Source organism: Gobio gobio (genome assembly GCF_949357685.1).
Source record: "Gobio gobio genome assembly, chromosome: 3".
Lineage (NCBI taxonomy): Eukaryota > Metazoa > Chordata > Actinopteri > Cypriniformes > Gobionidae > Gobio > Gobio gobio.
Window position 1 is genome coordinate 65,567,290 of NC_137099.1, and position 23,323 is coordinate 65,590,612.

Consider the following 23,323-nt stretch of genomic DNA (forward strand, 5'->3'; position numbering starts at 1 on the left):
TTCTGGACCAGGGTGGACATCGTCTAGCCAAGGGCCAGCGCTGTGCGCAGCTCAACCTCGGCTCAGAACTACCCTCGTGCACTAAGCAGGGCGGAGGTGGCCTGCCAGTGGCACTGCCATCCCACCGATGAGGGTAGTGAGGGAGAGGAAAACTTTATACAGATTATGGCCCTATTGGTTTTCCATATTTTGGCACCAATAGTTCCACAATGCCAAAGCCTTCCAATGCACATCCGAGAAAAGGCAAGGGGCAGGCAAGGCGATTTACGCGTTGCACTATGCCTCAGCCATCCGGGAAAGCATGGCTGTCAAGTATGAATCTGATTCAGCACGAGCGCCCACTATTACGGTGGGAATCTCAGCATCATCTTCATTTTCAACACATAACAGCCCTCTCTCCGATGCAGCGATTGACATCTGTCCTCTGCTAGAGCCCCAAATGAAAAGCTAGGTCCCCTTTTAAGGACCAGCAATCCCATCTGTAAGCTACCAGCAGACATGTGAGACAGTGGGCGTGGCCGTGAGACGGCACACAGCGCGCTGAACACTCAAGCCCTTATGAAAAAGGCAAGACGAACAGCGCGCCGACGTGGCTATGCTCTCATGAGAGAGCATAGACCACCCACGAACACAGTCTCAACATGCTTGTGATGCGATAGAGGAGTGAGGGGCCCACAGAGATGTACGCGGCGGGGAAGCCTCACTGTAATCCTCAGGTCACCCAGGCTTATCAGCCAAAATAGTCCCCCCTCTGGTGCACCAGAAAAAAGACTAGATCGGGGTATAAGCGAAGGGACTCAACCCCGTTTGAGGCATCATAGTCTCGACCGCGCATCGGAGGCGCCGAGTGACGCGCGCTGAGTTGCCGTGGCAACCCGAGCTGTCACCCGGCAGCCAGACGGCACACGGCGCGCTGAACACTCAAACCCTCACGCGGAAGGTGAGATGACCAGCGCGTCGACGTGATCCCGTTCCCCTGAGAGAACATGGATCACCCACGAACACAGTCTCAACATGTTTATGCGAGAGGGATCGTGGCCGTCAGGACAGGAAACAACCGCATCCAGAAACGCACGAGTGGAATGACGTCTTGAAAAAGATGCAGTGTCACACCCGTGTTGCTCTTTTGTGAGGAAACGCTCTTTAAACAGTGCTGAAGCACCCAGGGGAAGACCGCGGCAACACACAGGTGGTAAGTGCAGTCCTGTGTTTGCGCTCACTGAAACAAACGCCCTCACCAAACCGACAGTTGCTGTGAGAACAGCAGTTTGTTATGCTGATGCAGCGGTGAACATGCGGTCGCGCTGATTGTGCCTTTTCGCCAACACAGAGCGTCCTTCTCGTTCTCTGGAGCATCTCTCTTGCAGATAGGCTCTCTTTTAGAAAAGCAGTCTTGCTTCATCAACGCCGTTCGGCTCCGAAGTGAATGACAGCGTTCATTCGCTCTCGCTTCCTGTTTATACCCGCGGCGCGGGGCGGAGCGCGAGATGCAAATCTCGCACGCCAATGGCCCGTTGGCCTGTTCTCTATATCTCGAAGCTGATAGGGGCTCCCTGAAGTGATCCCAGTTCGTCGGTACGTCCGACGTACGTCGAACGTGACCGACTGAATGGGAACTGTTGCTGTGTCCAAACCACAGCATCATTTGCAAAGCTCAGTGCACTGATCTATCTGTCACAAGGTATACTGACACCCATGAATTCACCGAGCAAAACCCCTATAAATCCTGTGCCAAAAGCAGGGGGAAAGGATGGTGATTGACCCAGGATTTAGGGAAAAAATAAAGCTTAAGTTGACGAGATAATGAGAAACACACAAACATGGCACACAACTTTTGTTATATTGTAACCAAATCAGTCCTAGTTTTTTTATATCCAGTACAGTGGCTAGATTAACATCGATAGACTTGGAACAACTTTATAGCCATACATCTTATCTGACCATTCCAATATGGAAATACTTTCATAATGAAATAATAATGGCCATTTGGAATGAAGAAAATTATAATTTAAAGGGCAGGTTCACCAATTTTCAACCAGCTTTGTAATCATCTCTCTTCAGAAGAACCGCTCGATTCATATGGATTTCTTTTACGATCTCTTTATGAATGTTTTGAAGCATCAGAGTTTTGGGAAAGTAGACTTTCAATGGAGGGACAGAAATCTCTCAGATTTCATTAAAAAATATCTTTATTTTTTGTTTTGAAGATAATCAAAAGTTATAGGTTTGGAACAACATGAGGATAAGTAATTGATTACAGAATATTTATTTTTGGGTGAACTAACCCTTTAACTGTGTGAAATTGAGGATTTTCCCTCCTCTTCTAAGAACACCACTGCTCTTTTGGAACAAAAATGTATTTCTATATATTTATGATCAATATATTAATTGTATAATATATCATTAATATATTGGTCATAAATGTATCATATCATACATAAATGGACATTGTTCCATAAGGTCGTACACCACTGATAGGCTAATATAGAGAGTGAAAATTGTATGCACATTCTATGAAGGCAAAGTTCAGCAGCATTGCAGACACGAACAGGAAGCAGATAAGCCGGAAGCAGCGCTGTCTGCAATCCTGCGGTTACCATGTGTACGTCAGTTTTTCTGACAAATATTACATCTAATCTGCTTTGCCTGCACCATGGCTCTCCTTTCAACTCCTCCTAATACGGTAGTATATTGTATTTAATATTTTATTTATTAAATGCATTGATATTGAGAGGGTGAAAGAAAGTTTCATATCTTTTGAATCTTAGCTTTTTTTTCACTCTAAAGTATTAATTTGAGAGAAGCTACCTTTTTAATGGGATACCAGCCTTGGAACTCTGAAACCAGAATGAAAAATATAAACTATACAATATAAGTTTTTGCTCACAATAAACAGAAATGGAGAAAAAAAACATTTAATCCTAATATTTTAACTTATTTTCTGTGTAAAGCACTTTGAATTGCCACTGTGTATGAAATGTGCTATACAAATAAACTTGCCTTGCTTAATAAACATTATTATTTTACAGTTTCTTTAACCTGGTGGACAGGGGCTATTCAATAATGGGTTGTCTCACAAGCAAGTCAAGAAGGTGATGAAGCATGTACACACACACAAACACACATCACCTGTTGCCCATCTATTAGCTAATTAGTTCCTTTTGTTAGCTCCGTGTATTTATACCCTGTTTTCTCCCTCATTCTCTGTCCGTTTTTGTCTATATTAAGTTGAGTTAGTGCATGTTACCTGTCGGATCTCCAGAGTTTGTCATTAAATACCATTATTACTATTCTCCTTCATCTTCGTGATTTTTACACTTCCAACACGTGACAGAAGAACGGGCCGAACAGTATTTTTCTTTTCCTTTCATTTATTTTTTGTTTTTTCCCTATGGACCTACTCGCCATCTAGCTTCTCTGCCTGGAGCAGGGAGACCGCCCGCTGGAAGAACACACTCGTGACTTTATCCAGCTTGAGTGCCAGACACACTACCCGGACCACATTCCAGCGGGCGGTCTGAAGGAAGTCTTTGCCACATTCATGGAGTGGGTGCTGGTGAACAACAACTCCCCATTCACTGGCTGAGGACGACACCAGTCCCAGTCCTCATCAAGAGACCAGCCATCCACCACCAACGACCAGTATGATGGAGATACTAGAGCCCATCGCAGACCGTGGACTTAATCCTGCCGAGACCGAGGCTGAAGAGAGGATGGAAGGAGCTGTTACCCTGGAGCCTGAACCACAAGGTGTGTCTGACCAGGAAGGGGAGCGCGGGGCACAACCTAACGCAGGGTTAGTTGTAACACACATAGTTTAAAACTTTCCACACATGCCAGGATGACAAAACTTAGTGTATTTTAGAGAAAAATGAAAAAATATTTAGAAGATATCACTGAAAATGTATTTAACCATAGCAAAGGTAGATACATTTTTCATCTCTGTTTTTGAGTTTATTTAAAATAAGACAAATCTGATATTATTGTAATCTTATATCTGTTATATAACATCGTTATCGAGATCGTTCTTTAATGCTGATTTAACAGCAGAAGACATGAGCAGGGGTTAAATCCCAGTTGTGCAGACGGGGTGTGTACTTTTATGAATTCTATTGAGAATCAGGAAAAGATGAATAATGAATGAGAGTCAATGTTCAGAAATGACTAATTATTATTATGTTTTGAACTATGCTGTATAGCTGTGTTTTGAGGTGTTTGTTGTCAAACTCAAAAAAAAATTTATGTTTAATGATTAAAAAATGCCATTATTTTTAATCGAAAAAGTTAATAATTGTATTTTATTGACAACATATTTTATTTTGTCATGGATATTTTTTTGATTATATCAGATAACATTTTAAGCTGTCATATGGTCACGTTAAAATGGACCCCACCTACGGGGCATGTTGTCACATTTCACTTCCATTCTTTCAAGGTAAATCAAGAAAAAATATACACCTTATTAATGAAACAAAACCACATGACTGTACTAGACGTGTGAAATTAATGTGGGAAAAAATACTCTGAACCCCAAGTGGATTTACTCAAACTGAGAAAGTCAAAAAGTGTTAGGTTGTGCCCCGCTCTCCCCTACATTGTGCATCGAGCCCCGGCTACAACTTCACCATGGTGGATGTTAGCTTTGGTCACTGGAACATTTGTGGGATTACGGGAGGTATTAGGGGACATAATTCACCTCAGTGCTCAGTGGTTCATGTAGGTTGTCTACAAACTGGAAGGTTGGTGGTTCAATCCCCGGTTCCACCTGACCAAGTGTCGAAGTGTCCATGAGCAAGACACCTAACCCCAGCTGCTCCTGACGAGCTGGATGGCGCCTTGCATTTACATACATTTACATTTAGTCATTTAGCAGACGCTTTTATCCAAAGCGACTTACAAATGAGAGCAATAGAAGCAACTACAACAGTCAGAGGCTACAGTATGCAAGTGCTGTAACAAGTCTCAGTTAATCTAACACAGAACACACAGGATTTTTTTTAATTTGTTTTTTTTTTTTTGAATAAATTAGACAGACAGAAAAATTAATAGAATGTTAAGTGCTATTCTTGATTGGTCAGGTGCTGCTGGAAGAGATGCGTCTTTAGATGTTTTTTGAAAATGGCTACAGACTCGGCTGCTCGAATTGAGATAGGCAGGTCATTCCACCAGGTGGGGGCAGTCCAGGAAAAGGTCCGTGACAGTGATTTCATGCCTCTCTGGTATGGCACCACAAGGCGTCGTTCACTGGTAGAACGCAAACTCCTGGAGGGTGTGTATGTCTGAACAAGCGAGTTAAGGTATATTGGTGCAGAGCCAGTGGTTGCTTTGAAGGCGAGTACCAGTGCCTTGAATTTGATGCGAGCGGCTATTGGTAGCCAGTGGAGTCTGATGAAGAAAGGCGTGACGTGTGCTCTCTTCGGCTCGTTAAAGATCACCCTCGCCGCTGCATTCTGGATCAGTTGCAAGGGTTTGATAGTGCATGCCGGAAGGCCTGCTAGAAGAGCATTACAGTAGTCCAGTCTGGAGAGAACAAGAGCTTGGACCAAGAGTTGTGTGGTCAGCTCAGATAGGAAGGGTCTAATCTTCCTAATGTTGTATAATGCAAATCTGCAGGACCGGGTTGTTGCAGCCTTGCATGGCTGACACTGCCGTCGGAGTATGAATGGGTGAATGTGAGGCAATATGTAAAGCGCTTTGGATGGCCATGGGTCTGTTGAAAGCGCTATATAAATGCAGTCCATTTACCATTTTACCATAATTACCCGGTTTTCCAAATCCCTGCTGGTTCTGTCCAACCCTGTATCTCCCGTGATTCCTCCCAGCCTCCCTCTCCAGCCTCCTCTGGTACCCTTCAGCCCCTCTTCATCTCCTGCACTGAACTGTGTGGATCCGTTTCTATGCTTCAGGCCACCAGCTACACCTAAACCAGAAGATCCCCTGGCTACGCCTCCAGCCTCTAAACCCAACACTTCACCATAGCCGACGCATCGTCTCCGCCTTGGCTCCCCCCGTCCGTCGGCTCCATCTAGAGAATGTTCTCCCTCATTCTCTGTCCGTTCTCGTCTATGTTGAGTTTGTGTATGTTTTACTGTCTGATTAAATACCATTCTCCTTTGTGAGTTTTACACTACCAACACATGACACTATATATATTTAAATTTTCTCAAACTTTGCTGGTTTACTTTCAGATGCATGTTCGCCACCTTTCTGATTGTAGTGATTATGATTATAATCATAGTGACAAAAACTCACGAAAAGAAACCCTCTGATAAGTGCTATGCTAAAGGAGCAGTGGCAGCGGATGCTGCAGATTGTTCTAATATCGGAAATATTCCCTGCATTAGCGATGAGACTTTTGAAACTCTAGAGCAGGGATGGGCAAACTCACCTGCCTGTAGCCCTTTAGTAGTCCTGAAGACATTGATTGGCTGGTTCAGGTGTGTTTGATTAGGGCTGGAGCTAAACCGAGTTTGCCCATCCCTGCTCTAGAGTCTACATTACTATGGAGTCACTTGAATTCTTCACTTGATTTTACACAGAGCTCTTTGTCTTGCAGGGACATCTTGAAGCGTAAAGGTTCAGCAGTTGATGCGGCTATTGCTGCTCTGCTGTGTGTGAGTGTGGTTAATCCCCAAAGCATTGGCATCGGAGGAGGTGTGGTTTTTACCATATACAATCCATCAACAGGTATGTGGGCTTTGAGAGACTTAACCAGACTGCCCCAACAATCTCCCTCAATAGCAACTGTTCAATGAGTGCTTATCTTCAACATACTTTTACTCTTCAACACTCCTACCAGTGCTTATCTTTATAAAGCACATCTTGGGCTAGTGAATTTATTTTCTAACCATGTGAAGTATCTGAAGAGTATCCCCCCCCCCACACACACACACACACACCATTTTTTTGGCAGCGGCTATTTGCACTAAGTTAAAATAGCATATTTTCTTAGCGGCAGATGCTATTTACTAAGTGAAAATAGTGATATTCTGTTTTACACCATGTAAAAGTAGCAGTTCTTTGCAATATGAGTAAATAGTAATTAGATACTATTTATTTTGACAGATACATACTATTTGTACCTCAGAATTGTTGTACATTAACAGGATGCAATAATAACATAGAGTGTAAATGACTATATTTATTAAAATTATGAAATGGATGCTGCCTTAATGGTACAATAAAATCCCTCCCTACATCTACCCCTAACCCTACCCAATAAATACCTTTATTATTACTAAACATTTCTTCATTTGTATTGAAAGTAAATGCCTTTGCAATGTGATATGTGATAGGAAAAGGGTGGAGAGCGAGTTCAGCAAAAGGCGCATTCGACCCCATAGATTGCGTCAAAGCCTACTTCCATGAGCCTTACGCTCTACTGACTATGCCAATGAAGACGTTAAAACACGCGTGTCTTTTTTAATCTTGTGTTGCCCAACCAAGCATTGTTGGGCAGAGCTAGTGTAAATAGCACTTGCCAACAAAGCGACAGCTTCTCTAGAGTAGGCTGAGGTCAAGTGCTATGAGAAAGAGGCCATCATATTGATCACAATTCCTGCAAACAAATGTGCAATTTTTGAATCAGCAAATCTTGGCCGGGTGTGAATGTGTTTTGAGGCTGGATTTAAGGGATTGTGTTAGGGTGAGCCTTGGGCTGTGATGGGGGCTTCTACACATTTATTATTTCTCTCTGATTGATTTTAGTGGTATTTTATGGTAGAGTTCAGAGTTTAGGGTCTTTGTTCTAGGGGTGTGATGATACACAATATTGGGTTCATGAGAGCAAGACAATATTTTTAAGAAATCTTCAATGACGAAATATATGGCTGGAAAAATATTACTTTATTTGACAGAAGTCACAAAATGCAAAACAATGCAGGTGCATTTTGAAATGTATCTAATCTAGGGCTGTGTGACCAAGAATTACTTTGCTGATTAAGTAATTGGTCAATTTTTTTATCAGACTTTTTTTTGTGAGCAATAGCCTTTAAAATGACTTAAAATGCATAACAATGAGGCAATAATAATTGATTAAAGTAAAGTACCAACAGCAAGTAATCAAATGGTTTTATTGAACAACTTAATACATTAAAATGCATAATATAAACATAATCAACTTATGTACATTACATATTAGATTATTAAATTATTCAATGTTCTACTTGGCCAAATCATTGCAACCCCTTGACCACAAATGATTTCACCCTCAGGAAAGGTGGAGACAATTAATGCCAAAGAAACTGCTCCAATGAGTGCTTCAGAGAACATGTTTGGGGAAAACACAAAAGAATGTGAAACTAAGCTCAATAGAGCAAAACCAGGTAAACCATCTTAAATCTGTATCCCCACATCTAGCCTCGTTTATGGTTTTACAGCACAGATTCATTAAGCACATTAGTCCACACATTAAAACAGTAAAATGATGATGATGATGATTATTTCTTGCCAGTTTTGGCTCTTAAATGATCAGACCACACCTCTGTGATTTGAAATGAATAGCAGGGTTGTTCATAGCTGTACCAGGAGAACTGCGTGGTTATGCACTGGCACACAAAAGACACGGGAGACTGCAATGGAAGGAGCTGTTTGAGGACAGTATAAAACTGGCATCAGAGGGTTTTAGGATTGGCAAGGCCTTGGCTGAAGCCATCAGTGAAGAGCGTCACACAATTCTGAATAATAAAACATTGTGGTAAGAATATGCAATTTGTAAACTTGAAAAAAAAAAAAAAAAAAACACTTTCTCAGAGGCAAATATCCTATAAGACTGGCACTATTATAATACTATGTGTCTGTATTCACACCAGGGTCTCTAAATCTCTAAAGCATCTGCCTTTTCATTTTTATGATATCATCTTATTTCTGTTCTTCTCTCTCTTCTTTCCAGTGAAGTGTTTTGCGACTCAAACAATAACCCCTTGAAGGAAAATGATACTATAAGATTTCCCAAACTAGCTGACACCTATAAGAAGATTGCAGAAGAAGGACTGGATGCCTTTTATAATGGGTCATTGACTCAGACTATAGTGGATGATATCAATGCTGCAGGTCATTTCATGCTTAAATGTGACTCTATTCATATCTAAGGTGTCTAGTGAAATTTTATCAAAGTATTCAAATCTGTCTGAATCGTTGTGGAAACACTTTACAATACGGTGCACTAATATGCATCAATTCATGCTTTTCTAATGCACAGAGTTAATATATGACTAATAAAGAACTAAACCCTTCAATTATTTATCCTAACACAGGAGGGATTATAACACTTGAAGACCTGAAGAATTATCAGCCAGTGCTAAATGAGTATGCATTCAACTTTACTGTGGGGAAATACATATTTCATGCTCCTGATGCTCCATTCGGTGGACCTGTGCTTGCTCTGATACTCAACATACTCAAAGGTCAGTGTGTGTGGATTACAGTTAGTGAGTACTAAGGTCCGCACTCTCCAATTACTGCAAATAATTCTTCATATTAATACAGCTATCACTTCATTCAGGACTGACCCATGGCATAAGTGATATAGGCAGTTGCCTAGGGTGCAAAAAAGTATTTTGTGCCACTAACCTCCCAATTCTTGAGTGTTATGCAGTTATGCGTTGTGCTTTTCGCAGCACCGTGAATGATTCTTGCTTACTGGCAGCTCTCTTAAAATATAGGTGTGGTTGACTGATTAATATCATGGTTGGGGTTAGAATTAAGTGTTGGGTAAAGTTTGGATTAGACAATCAGGTAGTGGCCTCAACAAGTTAGAGTAAGCATTAATCTGGCCGGCAGTCAAAATTCAGCACAACACTGGCCATATTAGAAACCTAATGAAGCACAAGAGTTGAATAGGTTTAGGGATCATAAAACATAAAAACAAAAACTACCCCGTAGGGGAACAACTCCAGCCAAGGGATCCAAACACCAGCAGAGCTAAACCAGCCAAGGGAGCTAGACACATCAAGAACACTTTGAAATCTGACAGCAAAACTGGCACTGGAAAGCAAACACAAGGAGAATAAATAGGGCAGCAAACAAGGCAGGTAATGAGGGAGGACAGGTGGGGCAAATTAACCAATAATCAGGTAACGATGGGCGAGTTAAACTATAGACAGGAGAGCACATGGCACAACGAAATATGAAAATCCATGTGCTCACACCAAACAAACCAAAAACATGAGCACATGACCAGTGAAAACAATCACAAGCCATGCGCTCACACAAAACAAGACATGACATGAACACGTAGCTAATGACAACATTTCTAATCCGCATTTTTACACAAAACATGACAACAAGAAAGCATGCAGCCAGTGAAAAACACAAGCTGCGGCACAAGACAAAACATAACATAACATGAAAGCACACGAACCGTGGCAAGACAGAACACAACACACAAAGACGCACAACTACACGCTCACACAACAAGACAGAGCGCACAAGAACGAGCGAGGGCACAACAGAAGACAAACACACTAAAGCTTGGAACATACTCTGCAAGAACAAAGAAATTTGTTCGTTTTCTCGAGGTGGCAAGAACAAGAACAAAGTTCGTTCTGGCCAGGACATTACATACTTCACGAGAAAAGCAGGTGCCGAACATCTCCGTTTCTCCGCATTAACCCCGCCTACTTTAAAATTCTGATCAATCACACAATAGTTCTCGGACACCCACAAGAAAAAAGTTCTGCTCAGACGATGTGTCGAGAACGAGCTGCGAGAACTCCCAAACCAGGGCTCCGAGAACAAAATGACGTCATTTTGTTCTCTCAGCCTTGGGAGCGAGAATTTTTTTTCTCTGTTCTTGCTGAGTATGTTGCGGCCTTTAGCATGAATGTCCGAATCCTGACACAGAACTGAAAGCAAACTAGACCGAAATACCGGGATCCAAACACCATGCTCCACACACAAGACAACTCGCATGGACAAAAGAGTGCACGGCTCAAAACCACACGCTCACATGACAAGACAAGACAGTACAGTGGCATCAGGGTTCTGCCACAAAAGCAAGAATAAACTAGACCAGAGTGACAGAACCCTGACAGTGAGAGACACGTTCAGTTCAAAGCTACTACAATATACCTTCTCTATATGATCGTACAACACAACATGTCCCATTACCTTGAATTAATATAGTTTTATTCAAATGATCTTGAGTTTGTTGTGAATCAGGCAAATCATGCCATCATCTATATCTCAACCATGAGTTACTCCAGAAATTCACCATTTAAATTTAAGATCACATCAAACGCTCTAAAAAGCAACAATTGTAAAGAACCAAAAGACTTGTGCAACATGGCTTTAGTGATCTCTTTCAGGTTACAACCTCTCAAGCAGCAGTGTGTCCACAATAAAGAACAAGACTTTGACCTATCATCGTATGATAGAGGCTTTCCGCTTCGCTGATGTCCAAAAGAGTGAACTGGGAGACCCACGTTATGTAAACATCTCTGAGGTGAACTCAACTCTTGGATTCCTGGATATTTGCAGGCTAAGGCTGGGCATACACTGTGGAATTTTGAGCCGAATTCTGACTCATGCGACTCTTTTTTGGAGTCAGGCCAATGTTCAGCTTTGTCGTGCAGTATACAGAGGGAAACCACAGGCAATAAACCTCTCTTAGATTAGATTAGATTAGATTCAACTTTATTGTCATTACACAAGTACAAGTACAAGGCAACGAAATGCAGTTTAGGTCTAACCAGAAGTGCAATAGCAGCAAGTGCAGGATATACAACGTTTGCATAAGTGCAGGACATGGATATGTACTGAGTATATATAAATATGTCTATAAATAGAGAGATGGTTATTACTATAAACAGAATTTACAGGTGAATATGTACAGTGAATAATATACAGATGGTTAATACTATAAACAGAATTTACAGGTGGATATGTACTATGAATATAATATAATATACAGATGGCTATTACTATAAACAGAATTTTACAGATAGAGGTATACAATGATATGTTAGGCTAAAATTAGGAATATGGCAGTGGATTAAGGTAGTGCAATAAATTATGGACAGAAGCTATCCGAAAAAAAGTGTAAAAGTGCAGTGGAAGTGATTGCATATTACAGTTAGAAGTACGGTGCAAAATACAAATGTAAACAGTAGGTACTGTAAGTAACAGTCGGCAGTGCAAATGAGCATAATCCAGTTACGGTGTGGTAGTGCAAAATGAATAAGTAAACAGTTGTTACTGTAATAAAGAGTCGGTAGTGCAAATAACAAAGTGAAGGTGGATGTGAGGTAGGAGAGTTATCAGTATATGAGGGGAGTGGATCAGCGGGGGTTTGAGTTCAATAAAGAGACAGCTCTGGGGAAAAAACTGTTCTTAAGTCTGCTGGTCCTGGTCCGGTGGATCCTGAAACGCCTGCCGGAGGGCAGGAGAGAAAACAGTCTGTGGGCTGGGTGAGAGGAGTCCTTGAGGATGCTGCGAGCTCGATGCAGACAGCGTTTCCTCTGGATGTGCTCGATGGCAGGCAGTGGAGTCCCTGTGATGCGCTGGGCAGTTTTCACCACCCGCTGCAGTGCCTTGCGCTCCGCAACAGAGCAGCTCCCATACCATACTGCGACACAGTTGGTCAGGATGCTTTCTATTGCGCAGCGATAGAAGTTCACCAGGATAGCCGAGGAGAGCTGATTCTTCCTCAGTGTCCTCAGGAAGAAGAGGCGCTGGTGAGCCTTCTTGACCAGGCTGGAGGTGTTGGTCGTCCACGACATGTCCGCTGAGATGTGGATCCCCAGGAACTTGAAACTGGAGACACGTTCAACAGCCATTCCATTGATGTGGATGGTGTCGTGTGTGCCTCTTGACTCCTTCCTGAAGTCCACGATGAGCTCCTTCGTTTTGGTGGTGTTGAGGAGCAGGTTATTTTCGGTGCACCATGTGGCCAGGTGCTGGATCTCCTCCCTGTAGGCAGTCTCATCGTTGTTGCTGATGAGCCCAATCACCGTTGTGTCGTCCGCAAACTTGACGATAGAATTAGATCCATACACAGGCTTGCAGTCGGAGGTGAAGAGGGAGTAGAGAAACGGACTTAGCACACAGCCCTGTGGTACACCAGTGTTGAGTGTGATGGATGTGGAGCAGGTGGATCCTGAACGAACATTCTGGGGTCTGTCAGTTAGGAAGTCCAAAATCCAGTTGCACATTGAGGTATTGATGCCCAGGTCTCCAAGTTTGGCTATTAACTTGGTTGGGATGACAGTGTTGAATGCTGAGCTGAAGTCAACAAACAGCATGCGTGCATAAGTGTTCTTATTGTCCAGGTGAGTGAGCACAGAGTGCAGTGCCATGGAAACGGCATCCTCTGTGCTCCTATTGCTGCGGTAGGCAAACTGGTGTGAGTCCAATGTGGATGGTAGAGAGTCTTTTAGGTGTTCCAGGACCAGCCGCTCAAAGCACTTCATGACGATGGGTGTGAGTGCTACAGGGCGGTAGTCGTTAGGGCACCTCGGGTTAGAGTGTTTTGGCACTGGCACAATGGACGTGCGTTTGAAGCATGAAGGTACAGCTGCTTGGGCAAGAGACAGGTTGAAAATGTCTGTAAAAACCTCAGCGAGCTGCTCCGCACATGCCCTGAGAACACGACCAGGGATGTTGTCTGGTCCAGCAGCCTTGTGCGCGCTGATCCGGCTCAGTGACTTGCAGACATCTGTGGAGGAGAGTGTGATTGGTGGGTCAGCTGAGGGTTTGAGCTTGGTGGCAGTTTCTCTGTTGTCTCTTTCAAAGCGAGCATAAAAGTGATTTTACCGGCCGATTTCTTGACCGGCAATCAGATGGTAGGATGAATTTCTGGCATGTTAGAAATTGTGGTCGCCCTTCGTGAGGGTATCGCACTGTTGACGCAGTGCTATGAACCGAATGACCCTAAAGTGTTTTTTTCATCATTGCGCTTGGGACTTTCTAAAATGCTTGATGTGAAAAGTGCTTAAAGTGGCTTAATGTAAGACCAGTCAGTAATATTAAAATACCAAACTCAGTAAATATCATGCTAATAAAGTGCAAAATGAATAAACCATATTACCCATGTCTTCCTGCGTGAACATACACAGGCGCCTCTTTTATTAATTTACTTGATCATTAATTTACTTGTTTGACTTTTCTCTTTATTTACTCACTTATTTAATATTTACTTCATTTCATTATCACATGTGAAGCGTTGTCCATCATTTAGCAATTGGTGATAAAGAAAAATGTCACGTCGCAATATTGGAAACTTTTTCATTTTAAACCACAAAGGCGAGTCAGTAGATATCACACAAGTAATGTGGAAACTTTGCGCAAGAGTTATGCCAATGAAGAACTCTCAAACCCCGGTCAATTAGCTATTCATATAGTAGAGAAAGTGAAAGTAAAAACAAACGAGATTTTGGCGCATATGCATTTTCTCTCAGAGCAACCCGTTTTCACTCCCAAGGCGTCAAAATCCGAAGCATGGTCAAGTGCTTTCCACGTCACAATAAAGACGCTAAAGGTACCCCTATATATCGACGCACTGAGTGCTCCATTCATTTCAATGAGAAACCTTTGGCGTCATACACAGATGCGTTGGGCATGGGAACGTTATCATCATGATGATCATATATTGGGTTATGATTTTGCCATTATGACATGTTGGAGTGTGATTCTCAATTTAATCAACCAGCATATTTTTATTTACACTATCTAGACACGTTTTAACATGTAACCCAACCCCATTCCAACTCTAAACCTACCCATTTGTGTGGTATATAAAACACAGATGTAACAGGCAGATACGACTGCAGGCATAATTTATTCAAAAAGTACAACTATTCCAAGTGTTCTGAGGCCAAGCGATTGATTTGTGTGAATTAACACATTAAATTAAAAAAATTGCTGCCCATTAAGTCAACTTTGATTGTAAAATGTAATTGGCTCTAAAGAGTCGTGTGTATTAATTGAATGAAATATGAATGAGTGCATTCACGGAGGGGCGGGATCATCATCTCAGCGATTAAAACATTAAGATCAACTATGTTCTTTACATAAAGACATTGTGTGACTTCAGAAGACTTGGAATGCAACATGAGTTAAAGGGATAGTTCACCCAAAAACGAAAATTTGATGTTTTTCTGCTTACCCCTAAGGCATCCAAGATGTAGGTGTCTTCGTTTCTTCAGTAGAACACAAATGAAGATTTTTAACTCCAACCGTCACTCATAATATGCTTGTCAATGGGGTCTAATTCTATTAGAGTAAAAAAAACATGGACAGACAACTTCAAATTAAACCCCACGGCTCGTGACGACACATTGATGTCTTAAGACACGAAACGATCGGTTTCTGAGAGAGTTAGGTTAGGGTTAGGGTTTAGATAAAACATACTTCAACATATGCTGATAACGATAGCTATATAACTGTCTTAATATTTCTCTTGTGCCCAGTCAACAATAATCTCACCATGAGCTCCAGGATACTTGTGTTGTGGTCACAATGTGAGGTCAAAGTGCACTCACTGCACAAAGACTAGATACCCAGCATGCATTGCAGCATAACGCTTTTGATTGTCACCATTATTTAGATTCATACACTGATTCTTGATGCATCTTTGTGTCTAAATGACACAGTAGTGCAAAATGTTTGTCTTATTATGCATTTATAATCATTCAAAAATGATTATGACACTGCTGGATCTCATACCATATAATCACAGGGCTATTATAAATATTATATAATAATTTAATAACACATCACAAAGATTGCATACTAAATCTAGGTGATGATTATGTTGTTATCATCAATTGCAAACCAACATCACCTGGATGCATTCTCTTTTGGTTTTCCTTGCCATAACAAACAAACACGGTTACAGCAGTCAGAGTAAATATAATGTGAAAAGTCAAGGGTCAAGAGCCCAACTAAAGCAAACACTGATCTCCATAATGGTGACATACTAATAAAACATCAACATCTAAACCTCTGTTAATTCTCAATAAGAGCTTCTGTAGACGTCTGACAGAAATAAAGTCAGTCTGAGCTCACCATGTGACCTTTGTGATATCACTGTGATAGTGTTGAGAAACAGGAAGTAGAATGTCCCCCGGTGACTGATATTTGGGCCGCCTCCTCTCAACTTGCTCAACATTTTGAGCTCACATGTTGACTTGACATAGGCCTATACGTAGAGAAAAAATGAGAAGAGAAGTATTTTGTTTTAATTAATTTAAATTAACATTTAATTATGTTAATTTTAGGCCTTTAATTCAGTGTATAATCGACCTAAATGTTTATCTCACATATTTCACACAAATGGTGTGAGCAGTCAAGTCACAACTCGATGATCAGACCGTATAGTGTTCGCACATAAATCGCACAGTGTATGCCCGCCTTTAAGGGATGGTCTTAAAGGGCTATTTCACCCCCCTTTGAGACGTTATTTTGTCAAAGCCTTTCACTGTTCCTATATTTACATATTTTGTTAATTTTGTCAGTTTCTCCAAAAAATTACCTCAGAAAGCTTTGCGGACCACATCAGGAGTCAGATTAAAGATGACGTCAAACAAATCAGCTACTTGTCAGGCATTTATAAAGTGCCTGATGACCATGGCACATCTCACCTGTCTATCATTGCAGAAGATGGGAGTGCAGTGGCAGTCACCAGCAGTATCAATAATGCGTAAGAGAAATACAAACAGATCAGTGTTTCTTAATCCTTGTCTTGATCTAACACCCAGTTTCAGTTTTTGAGTGCTCCTCTATTCATAACATATCACCTCCAACAATATGAACTTTAAGCTGACTTACCACTAGACTATTTTTGTAGCCTTCTGTTTAAGAGACTAATTTGTATAGTTTCTGGCTAATAAGAGGGAATTGGAGCGAGTGGTTGTGTCTCTCTGGGAACTCCCTACCAACTGGCTGAGCTAATATCAGACATGTTGGAAGTTGTCAGAGTCAGGCAACTTTCAACAAGTTTAACATTTTCTGAGCTTTCATTGCACATTTTTATGGTGAGATTACTGCATGACCTTTGTGAGTTACACTTCTACACTTCTGTCTATGTTCATGCAGTGCTTCTATTCTTATTTTTCTTGGGCTGCCCCCTAATAGTCGACTAAACGTTAGTCAACAAGAAAAGGCTTAGTTGACCAAATTTTTAATAGTCAGTTAGTCACAAAAAATAAATACACAGGAAGTGGCGAACTCACCATCATGTCGTTTCAAACCCGTCAAAAGACAAATGAAGATCTGTTTAATGAAATCTGAGAGCTTTCTGTCCCTCCATTGACAGTTATGCAACTACCACTTTTTCCCCAAAAAAGTACAAAAAGAGATTGTTAAATATGAATTGAGTGGCTTAGTGTTTAGTTTTTGAAGAGACACGATCGCTTTATTTGATGAACTTTAAAGCGATCAGATTCAGTTCAGACAATTCAGCATCATAATTTATTCATGCCGCAATGCATGCTGGGAGCCATGTATGAGTTTTTTGCTATAGTGGCACCCAGCATGCACTGCAGCATGAAGCTTTTCATTTGAGTGTCACCATTGTCGAGATTAATTTGCTAATTTTTGTCTGTGTGACCGAATTATGCAGTATTTCAACTTTCATTGCATAATGTTTTTAAAATCATTCAAATGATCACAATTGTTCTGGATCTCCTGATGCAGAATCACAGGGCATTTATAATCAATAACATGAAATTACCCAGATAATAAGAGATTAGACTGAGATCAGGTCACTACCCAGCAAACGTTGGTCCGATGGCAACGTTGTGTCCCTGGCCAAAAATAGTCGGTAAAATCAGTAAAAATATGTAACAGAAGATTTCCTAAAAATTCATTCAGATATGCCCGTTCAACTTTCATTTTGGAACTATTTTTCAACCATGACAGGACGTGTTGACGGGACGTCTTTTCAACAGTTATTAACCGTCCAAATGTTTGTTACTGATTTAAGACATACTGTATTGATTACATCATCAATGCACTGCCAACATCAACAGATCACATTTTTTCGTTTTCGTTTTCATTTTCACATTTATTTATTTTTGCCATGAGAAAGGTGTGCTATAATCACACAGTTACAGCAGCCAGAGAAAACCAATGTAAAAAAAAAAGTCAAGGGCCAAGAGCCCAACTTAAGCAAATACTGCTTTTGCAAATGAAACTTTCCAACATCTAACATTTTTGTTTTGGATAGGGGTCTACAGTAATCTTGTAGCACATGAGCCTCTGGTTATCTAAAGGCACCCCTATCACCCCTACCAAATATGGTTTATCATTTGAAACGTCCGTAACTTGGCCACTCACTCTAACCATAACCTTGATAAATGTGTGTTATTATTAGGCGTTTATCCAAGTGTTTGTGCAGAGTGTGCAAGCTAAAGTATAGCACGCTACTGCATGACATGGAGGCGCTAACACGATCACTTGCATGTCTGACAACAGCGGTCAGTGGAAACATCTTAAAATACTCTGTCAAAATATTGATAAAGAAAACAGTCAGGATACACTTTCTGCTGTTTCGGCCTCTGTGAACTGGCTTATAGGCTACACAGACATGAGAAATATAACTATAGAAAGCTTGAAATGTCTACTTTTAAACGGAATAAACAAATACTCGCGTTCACTATACTGCGGAGATGGCGAGTCAGCATCGTGAACTTTATCTTTGCAGCTGACACTGACTCAGAAATCACTATAATTAAAATGGCTCCTTGCTATTTTTTTCTGCCACATCAAAATCATTACTTTTGTCAGTGCTTTGCGGCAAGTTTAATGCATGCATTTGAGTGCAGAATAGGCTATTTTCCGCCCCCAGGATATATTTATGTAATTCAATTAATATAAATGTACGATTTAATCGACTAATGGCTTAAATGAACAACTACTAGTGGACTAGAAAAGTCTTTAGTCAGGGGCAGCCCTATATTTTATGTCAAGTAAGAAAGTCAGAGGCAATCATTAAGGCTCTGTCCACACGAACATGGGTATTTTTCAAAACCGCAGCTTTTTCTACGTGGTTTGACTGTTCGTCCACACGCAAACGCAGTATCCGGTTACTGAAACCAGACTTTTTTGAAAACTCCAGCCAGGGTGAAGATTTTTAGAAACTCCGGTTACAGAGTTGTCGTGTAGACGGTGAAACCGGAGATTTCGGCTTGTGAAGTCGAAGTGTGCGTCGTTCTCTCCTTTGTTTGACGTCAGATTGTGCACGTTATTGCTTTTGTTTACATGAGTGGAGTCTATGCAATGGCGGACGTAGCTTTTAATAACTCTGCTAACAGCGCTTGTCACATGTATACAGATACATGCACGTTATCTCTTATATTGCAGAACAGAGGCGCCAGAATACAAAAATACAACATAGTAAGGCAAGTGTGTGAAGCTTCAGTCCACTTGGGCCCTGCCCCTGTGTGTACAGTTACCCGTCACTGAGTCCAAAGTAAAATAACTTGTAGAAGGGTTTCACTGAGCCCATAGCATCCCTCAGTGCATCAGTGCCGTGGATGGGACCCATGTGGAAATCAGGCAGCCAATCATAGCGTGGTTTTGCGTTTTCATTTGGACAGAGATTTTTTTTTAAAACCGTGATTGTGTGGAAAAATACCTAAGGCCTAAGTCTGTCACTGTCCTCTGACCGAGAAAGAGACATCAGTAGGCTACATTTGACTTCTCCTACCAAAGTCATTCAAATCAGCTAGTGGGACATAGCCTTTAGTAATATTTATATGAAACATTGCTAACAAGATTCATTCAGAGTAAAAGACAACACATTTTTAATATACTTTTGATGTCTATTATCATGAAGCTCTGTTGCTTTGCTGTTCTTTTCAATTGTTTTTTTCAGTTTTGGTTCTGGGGTGATGTCACACTCAACAGGCATTATATTTAATGACCAAATGTGTGATTTCATTTATCCTGAAGTGATAAATGGAGTTAACAAAAACAACTTAATTAAAGCAGGTAAGAAATGTGCATGCCTTAGAGCAGGGATATTCAAATCTGGCCCTCGAGATCCATTTTCCTGCAGAGTTTAGCTCTAACCCTAATCAAACACACCTGAACATGCTAATCAATGTCTTCAGGTTCATTAGAAAATCACAGGTAGGTGAGTTTGTTCAGGGTTGGAGCTAAACTCTGCGGCGCATTGGCCCTCCAGGGCAAGATTTGAGGAACCCTGCCTTAGAGTTTAAATGATTTCAGTTTTGACTCTGCCATTGACGTAATTTTCCAACAGTCCGTGTTTTAACTTTTATATGGTGCAGTGTTAATTTCGTTGACGAATAATTTTCGTCATAATTTTCATCAACAACCTTTTTTCACTGACGAAAACGAGACGATAACTAAATAAAAACTAGTGTTCGATGACTAAAACTATGACGAAAACTTACTGTAATTTTCGTCAACAAATAAAAACGAGACGAAAATGTTAGGGAGGGACGATTAGGGAAGAGATCCAGTCAAAACTGATGTCCTGTGTAACAGATGCGCACATTTGATTTGAACGTGTGCTGATCTAAACGCTGGAGAACACGGAGCTGTTGTGCTTCTCCAGGCTCACGCATCCCCAATACAGCGCTCCAGAGCGGCTCACAATCAATGAATAGCGCAAATTTATGCCACGCAATTGTATATGAACTAATGCTGATGAATAATGACAATGTTTACTTTATGATGATTATATAGTAATATGTTTTAGACGGTTGTAACAATGCATATTTTATCTCCTGAACTTGAATCAGCAGCTGCAACTGCAACAGAGGCGCAGCAGACATTTCAAAATAAGAATCCCGGTGTATTTCGAGCTTGTTTATAATTTAAAAGTCACTCATTATACAGTATATTCGTATTTGGTTACACAGTAAACTGTATTTCATTTATTTCCCATTTAATTCTTAGTCAGGAGGAAAGACTAGTATTTGACACATATATGACTAAATATGACTAAAACTAAATGGCATTTTAGTCAAAAGACTATGACTAAAACTAAATCAAAATTTGCTGTCAAAATTAACACTGATATGGTAGCTATTACACATCACAAGTGTTGATTAAAAAACAACTCTTTCTTCTCTTTGCTGTACTTTCTTTTAAACTTTTGCATGTTCAGATATTCATTCAACAAAATATTCTGGTGGCCAAAAAGTTAAGTACAAGAGAGGCACCTATATAAATATAAATGTTCAAGTGTTAAAATACATTTGTTTTGACAAGGTAAAAGGCCACTTTCATCAATGTGTCCCACAATAATATTGGACAAACAGAACAGACAAGTCAAAATGGTAGTTGGAGGTGAAGGTGGGACAAATATTACCACGGCAACTGCTCAGGTAACAAAAAAACAACACACACACACACACACACACACACACACACACACACACACACACACACACACACACACACACACACACACACACACACACACACACACACACACACACACACACACACACACACACACACACACACACACACACACACACACACACACACACACACATTTAAGAGAGCTGAACAATTAAAGCACTGCTCAACTTTACATAACAACACATAACAGAAAGCAAATTACATTTGTTTATTCTATATAGGTCAATGGCTAAGATTATGTGCTTTAATCCATAAACAATAGGTTTGTGGGATATTTAAATCTAATCGTCTTTTATCTAAAAACCCTTTCCCATCCCTCATCTCAGGTGATCCTGAACTACCTGTTCTTTGACTACGACCTGCAGAAAGCTGTTAATGCGCCCAGAGTTCAGATCTCGCTAAATGAGACAAATATAGAAGACAACTTTGATGAGGTAAGATTCACTTACACTTGATAACACAGGTTTGTCATCTAAATTATATTCATAAAGTCAGAAAAGTGATAATTATCATACATGTTCTCTCTGTGTTGTATTTATGAATGCAGAGTGTAATTGATGGCTTGAAGCTGAAGAATCATAATATACAAAACAAAACTGAACCATCAGTGGTCCAGGTGGTTGTACGACAGGGGGGCAAAATCTGTGCTGAATCCGACTGGAGGAAAGACGGCCGTCCTGATGGATACTGAGCGCTGCTGCTGTCAAACGCAGAAAAAGTAAAAAAACTGTAAAACCATTGTCTAGTGACAACTCCAGAATTGTTGTTGGGCTGTTTTATGGGTGCCAATTAAACTTTAGCAATGTACAAAAAGCTTTTCATTAATGGCATTGTTTCAGCCATTTTGCATTACAACATCACACAGCTTCTGAAATTGTTGCACATTTTCTCAGTAGGCCTAGTATTCCAGCTTGTCAATTTAGCTTATTGCTATCACTTTCACAAAAAAATCTCTCAAAAAATACATTTTCATTGTTGTAATCTACTGAAAATAGTTTGATAGTTGCATAATGAGTTGTTTCAAATCAATAAAGTATCCTGTCAGCTTTAACTTACTTGATATAAGTGTTGTTCTGTCAATGTAACATTGGTAACATGTCCTTTTGTGCACCATAGATGATTTGAGCAGACAAGTACATGTATAATAAAAACAGTAAGTATGGTAAATATGAGTCTGCATGGAAGGAGACAGCCTTTACTGATTTATTTTTAAAGGGCCAGGGTTGTGTGAGATGCTTGAGGGGACTTTATGTAAACGGATTAGTCTGAACCATGAGAATGCAACTAAAAAGGTGAACAAAAGTTGAGTTATTGTCACACAGATGATGATGATGAGGAAGACTGACAACAGGATTATAAAACATAAACAAGGTAGCAAATGTAACAGCGTGCATAACATGCACACACAAACAATAACCGACAACTAAAGACTGAACACAGAGAAACTAAATACACAGAGGTAAACACAGACAGAGAAAAATGTGATAAATGACAACAAACTGAAAGTCCATGAACGTGAAACTAGTCCAGATAACCGTGACAGTTATACTACTACATTTATTTATTTTAAATGTATATATTCTGTACTTTAATGAATTATATTGAGAAACCATGATAAAAAGGTGAATAAAGACTGAGAGTCAATGTTCAGAAATTATTAATTATTATTATTGTTTTTATTTATGCTATATAACTATTGTTTGTGATGTGTTTCTTGTCAAACTCAAAAAACATTTTTTAATAATTTAAAAATGCTATTTTTTATCAAAAAAAGTTAACAATTGTATTTTATTGACAAAATATTTTAGTTTGGTTTCGATTATATCAGATAACATTTGAATCTGTCATTTGGTCATGTTATAATGGGGCATGTTGTCACATTTCACTTCCATTCTTTCGGGGTAAATCAATACGATGTCATTGAGGTTTCTCCACTTCCTTAAAGAGGATTTCAAACAGTACGATAGTTGAATGTGCAAATAAT

At 40.3% G+C, this 23,323-nt stretch overlaps 1 protein-coding gene across 3 annotated transcripts; it reads left to right on the forward strand.

Annotated features, from left to right (window-relative positions):
• The first annotated feature begins 2,556 nt into the window (after positions 1–2,556).
• On the forward strand, positions 2,557–22,995 carry LOC307124387 (glutathione hydrolase 1 proenzyme-like). Of its 3 annotated transcripts, XM_079813548.1 has the most exons (14): positions 2,557–2,683; positions 3,030–3,092; positions 3,413–3,796; positions 6,557–6,687; positions 8,214–8,324; positions 8,503–8,695; positions 8,891–9,051; positions 9,255–9,404; positions 11,307–11,443; positions 16,455–16,639; positions 19,817–19,932; positions 21,184–21,299; positions 21,666–21,773; positions 21,887–22,995. In XM_079813548.1, exons 3-14 carry the CDS (start codon positions 3,645–3,647, stop codon positions 22,028–22,030), a joined length of 1,704 nt encoding a protein of 567 aa, XP_079669674.1. In that variant the 5' UTR covers positions 2,557–2,683; positions 3,030–3,092; positions 3,413–3,644; the 3' UTR covers positions 22,031–22,995. The 3 variants fall into 3 exon arrangements, with proteins under 3 accessions (XP_079669674.1, XP_079669675.1, XP_079669676.1); XM_079813549.1 differs by lacking the exon at positions 3,413–3,796 and having other exon boundaries at positions 2,610–2,683; XM_079813550.1 differs by having other exon boundaries at positions 2,629–2,683; positions 3,030–3,750.
• The last annotated feature ends 328 nt before the right edge of the window (positions 22,996–23,323 follow it).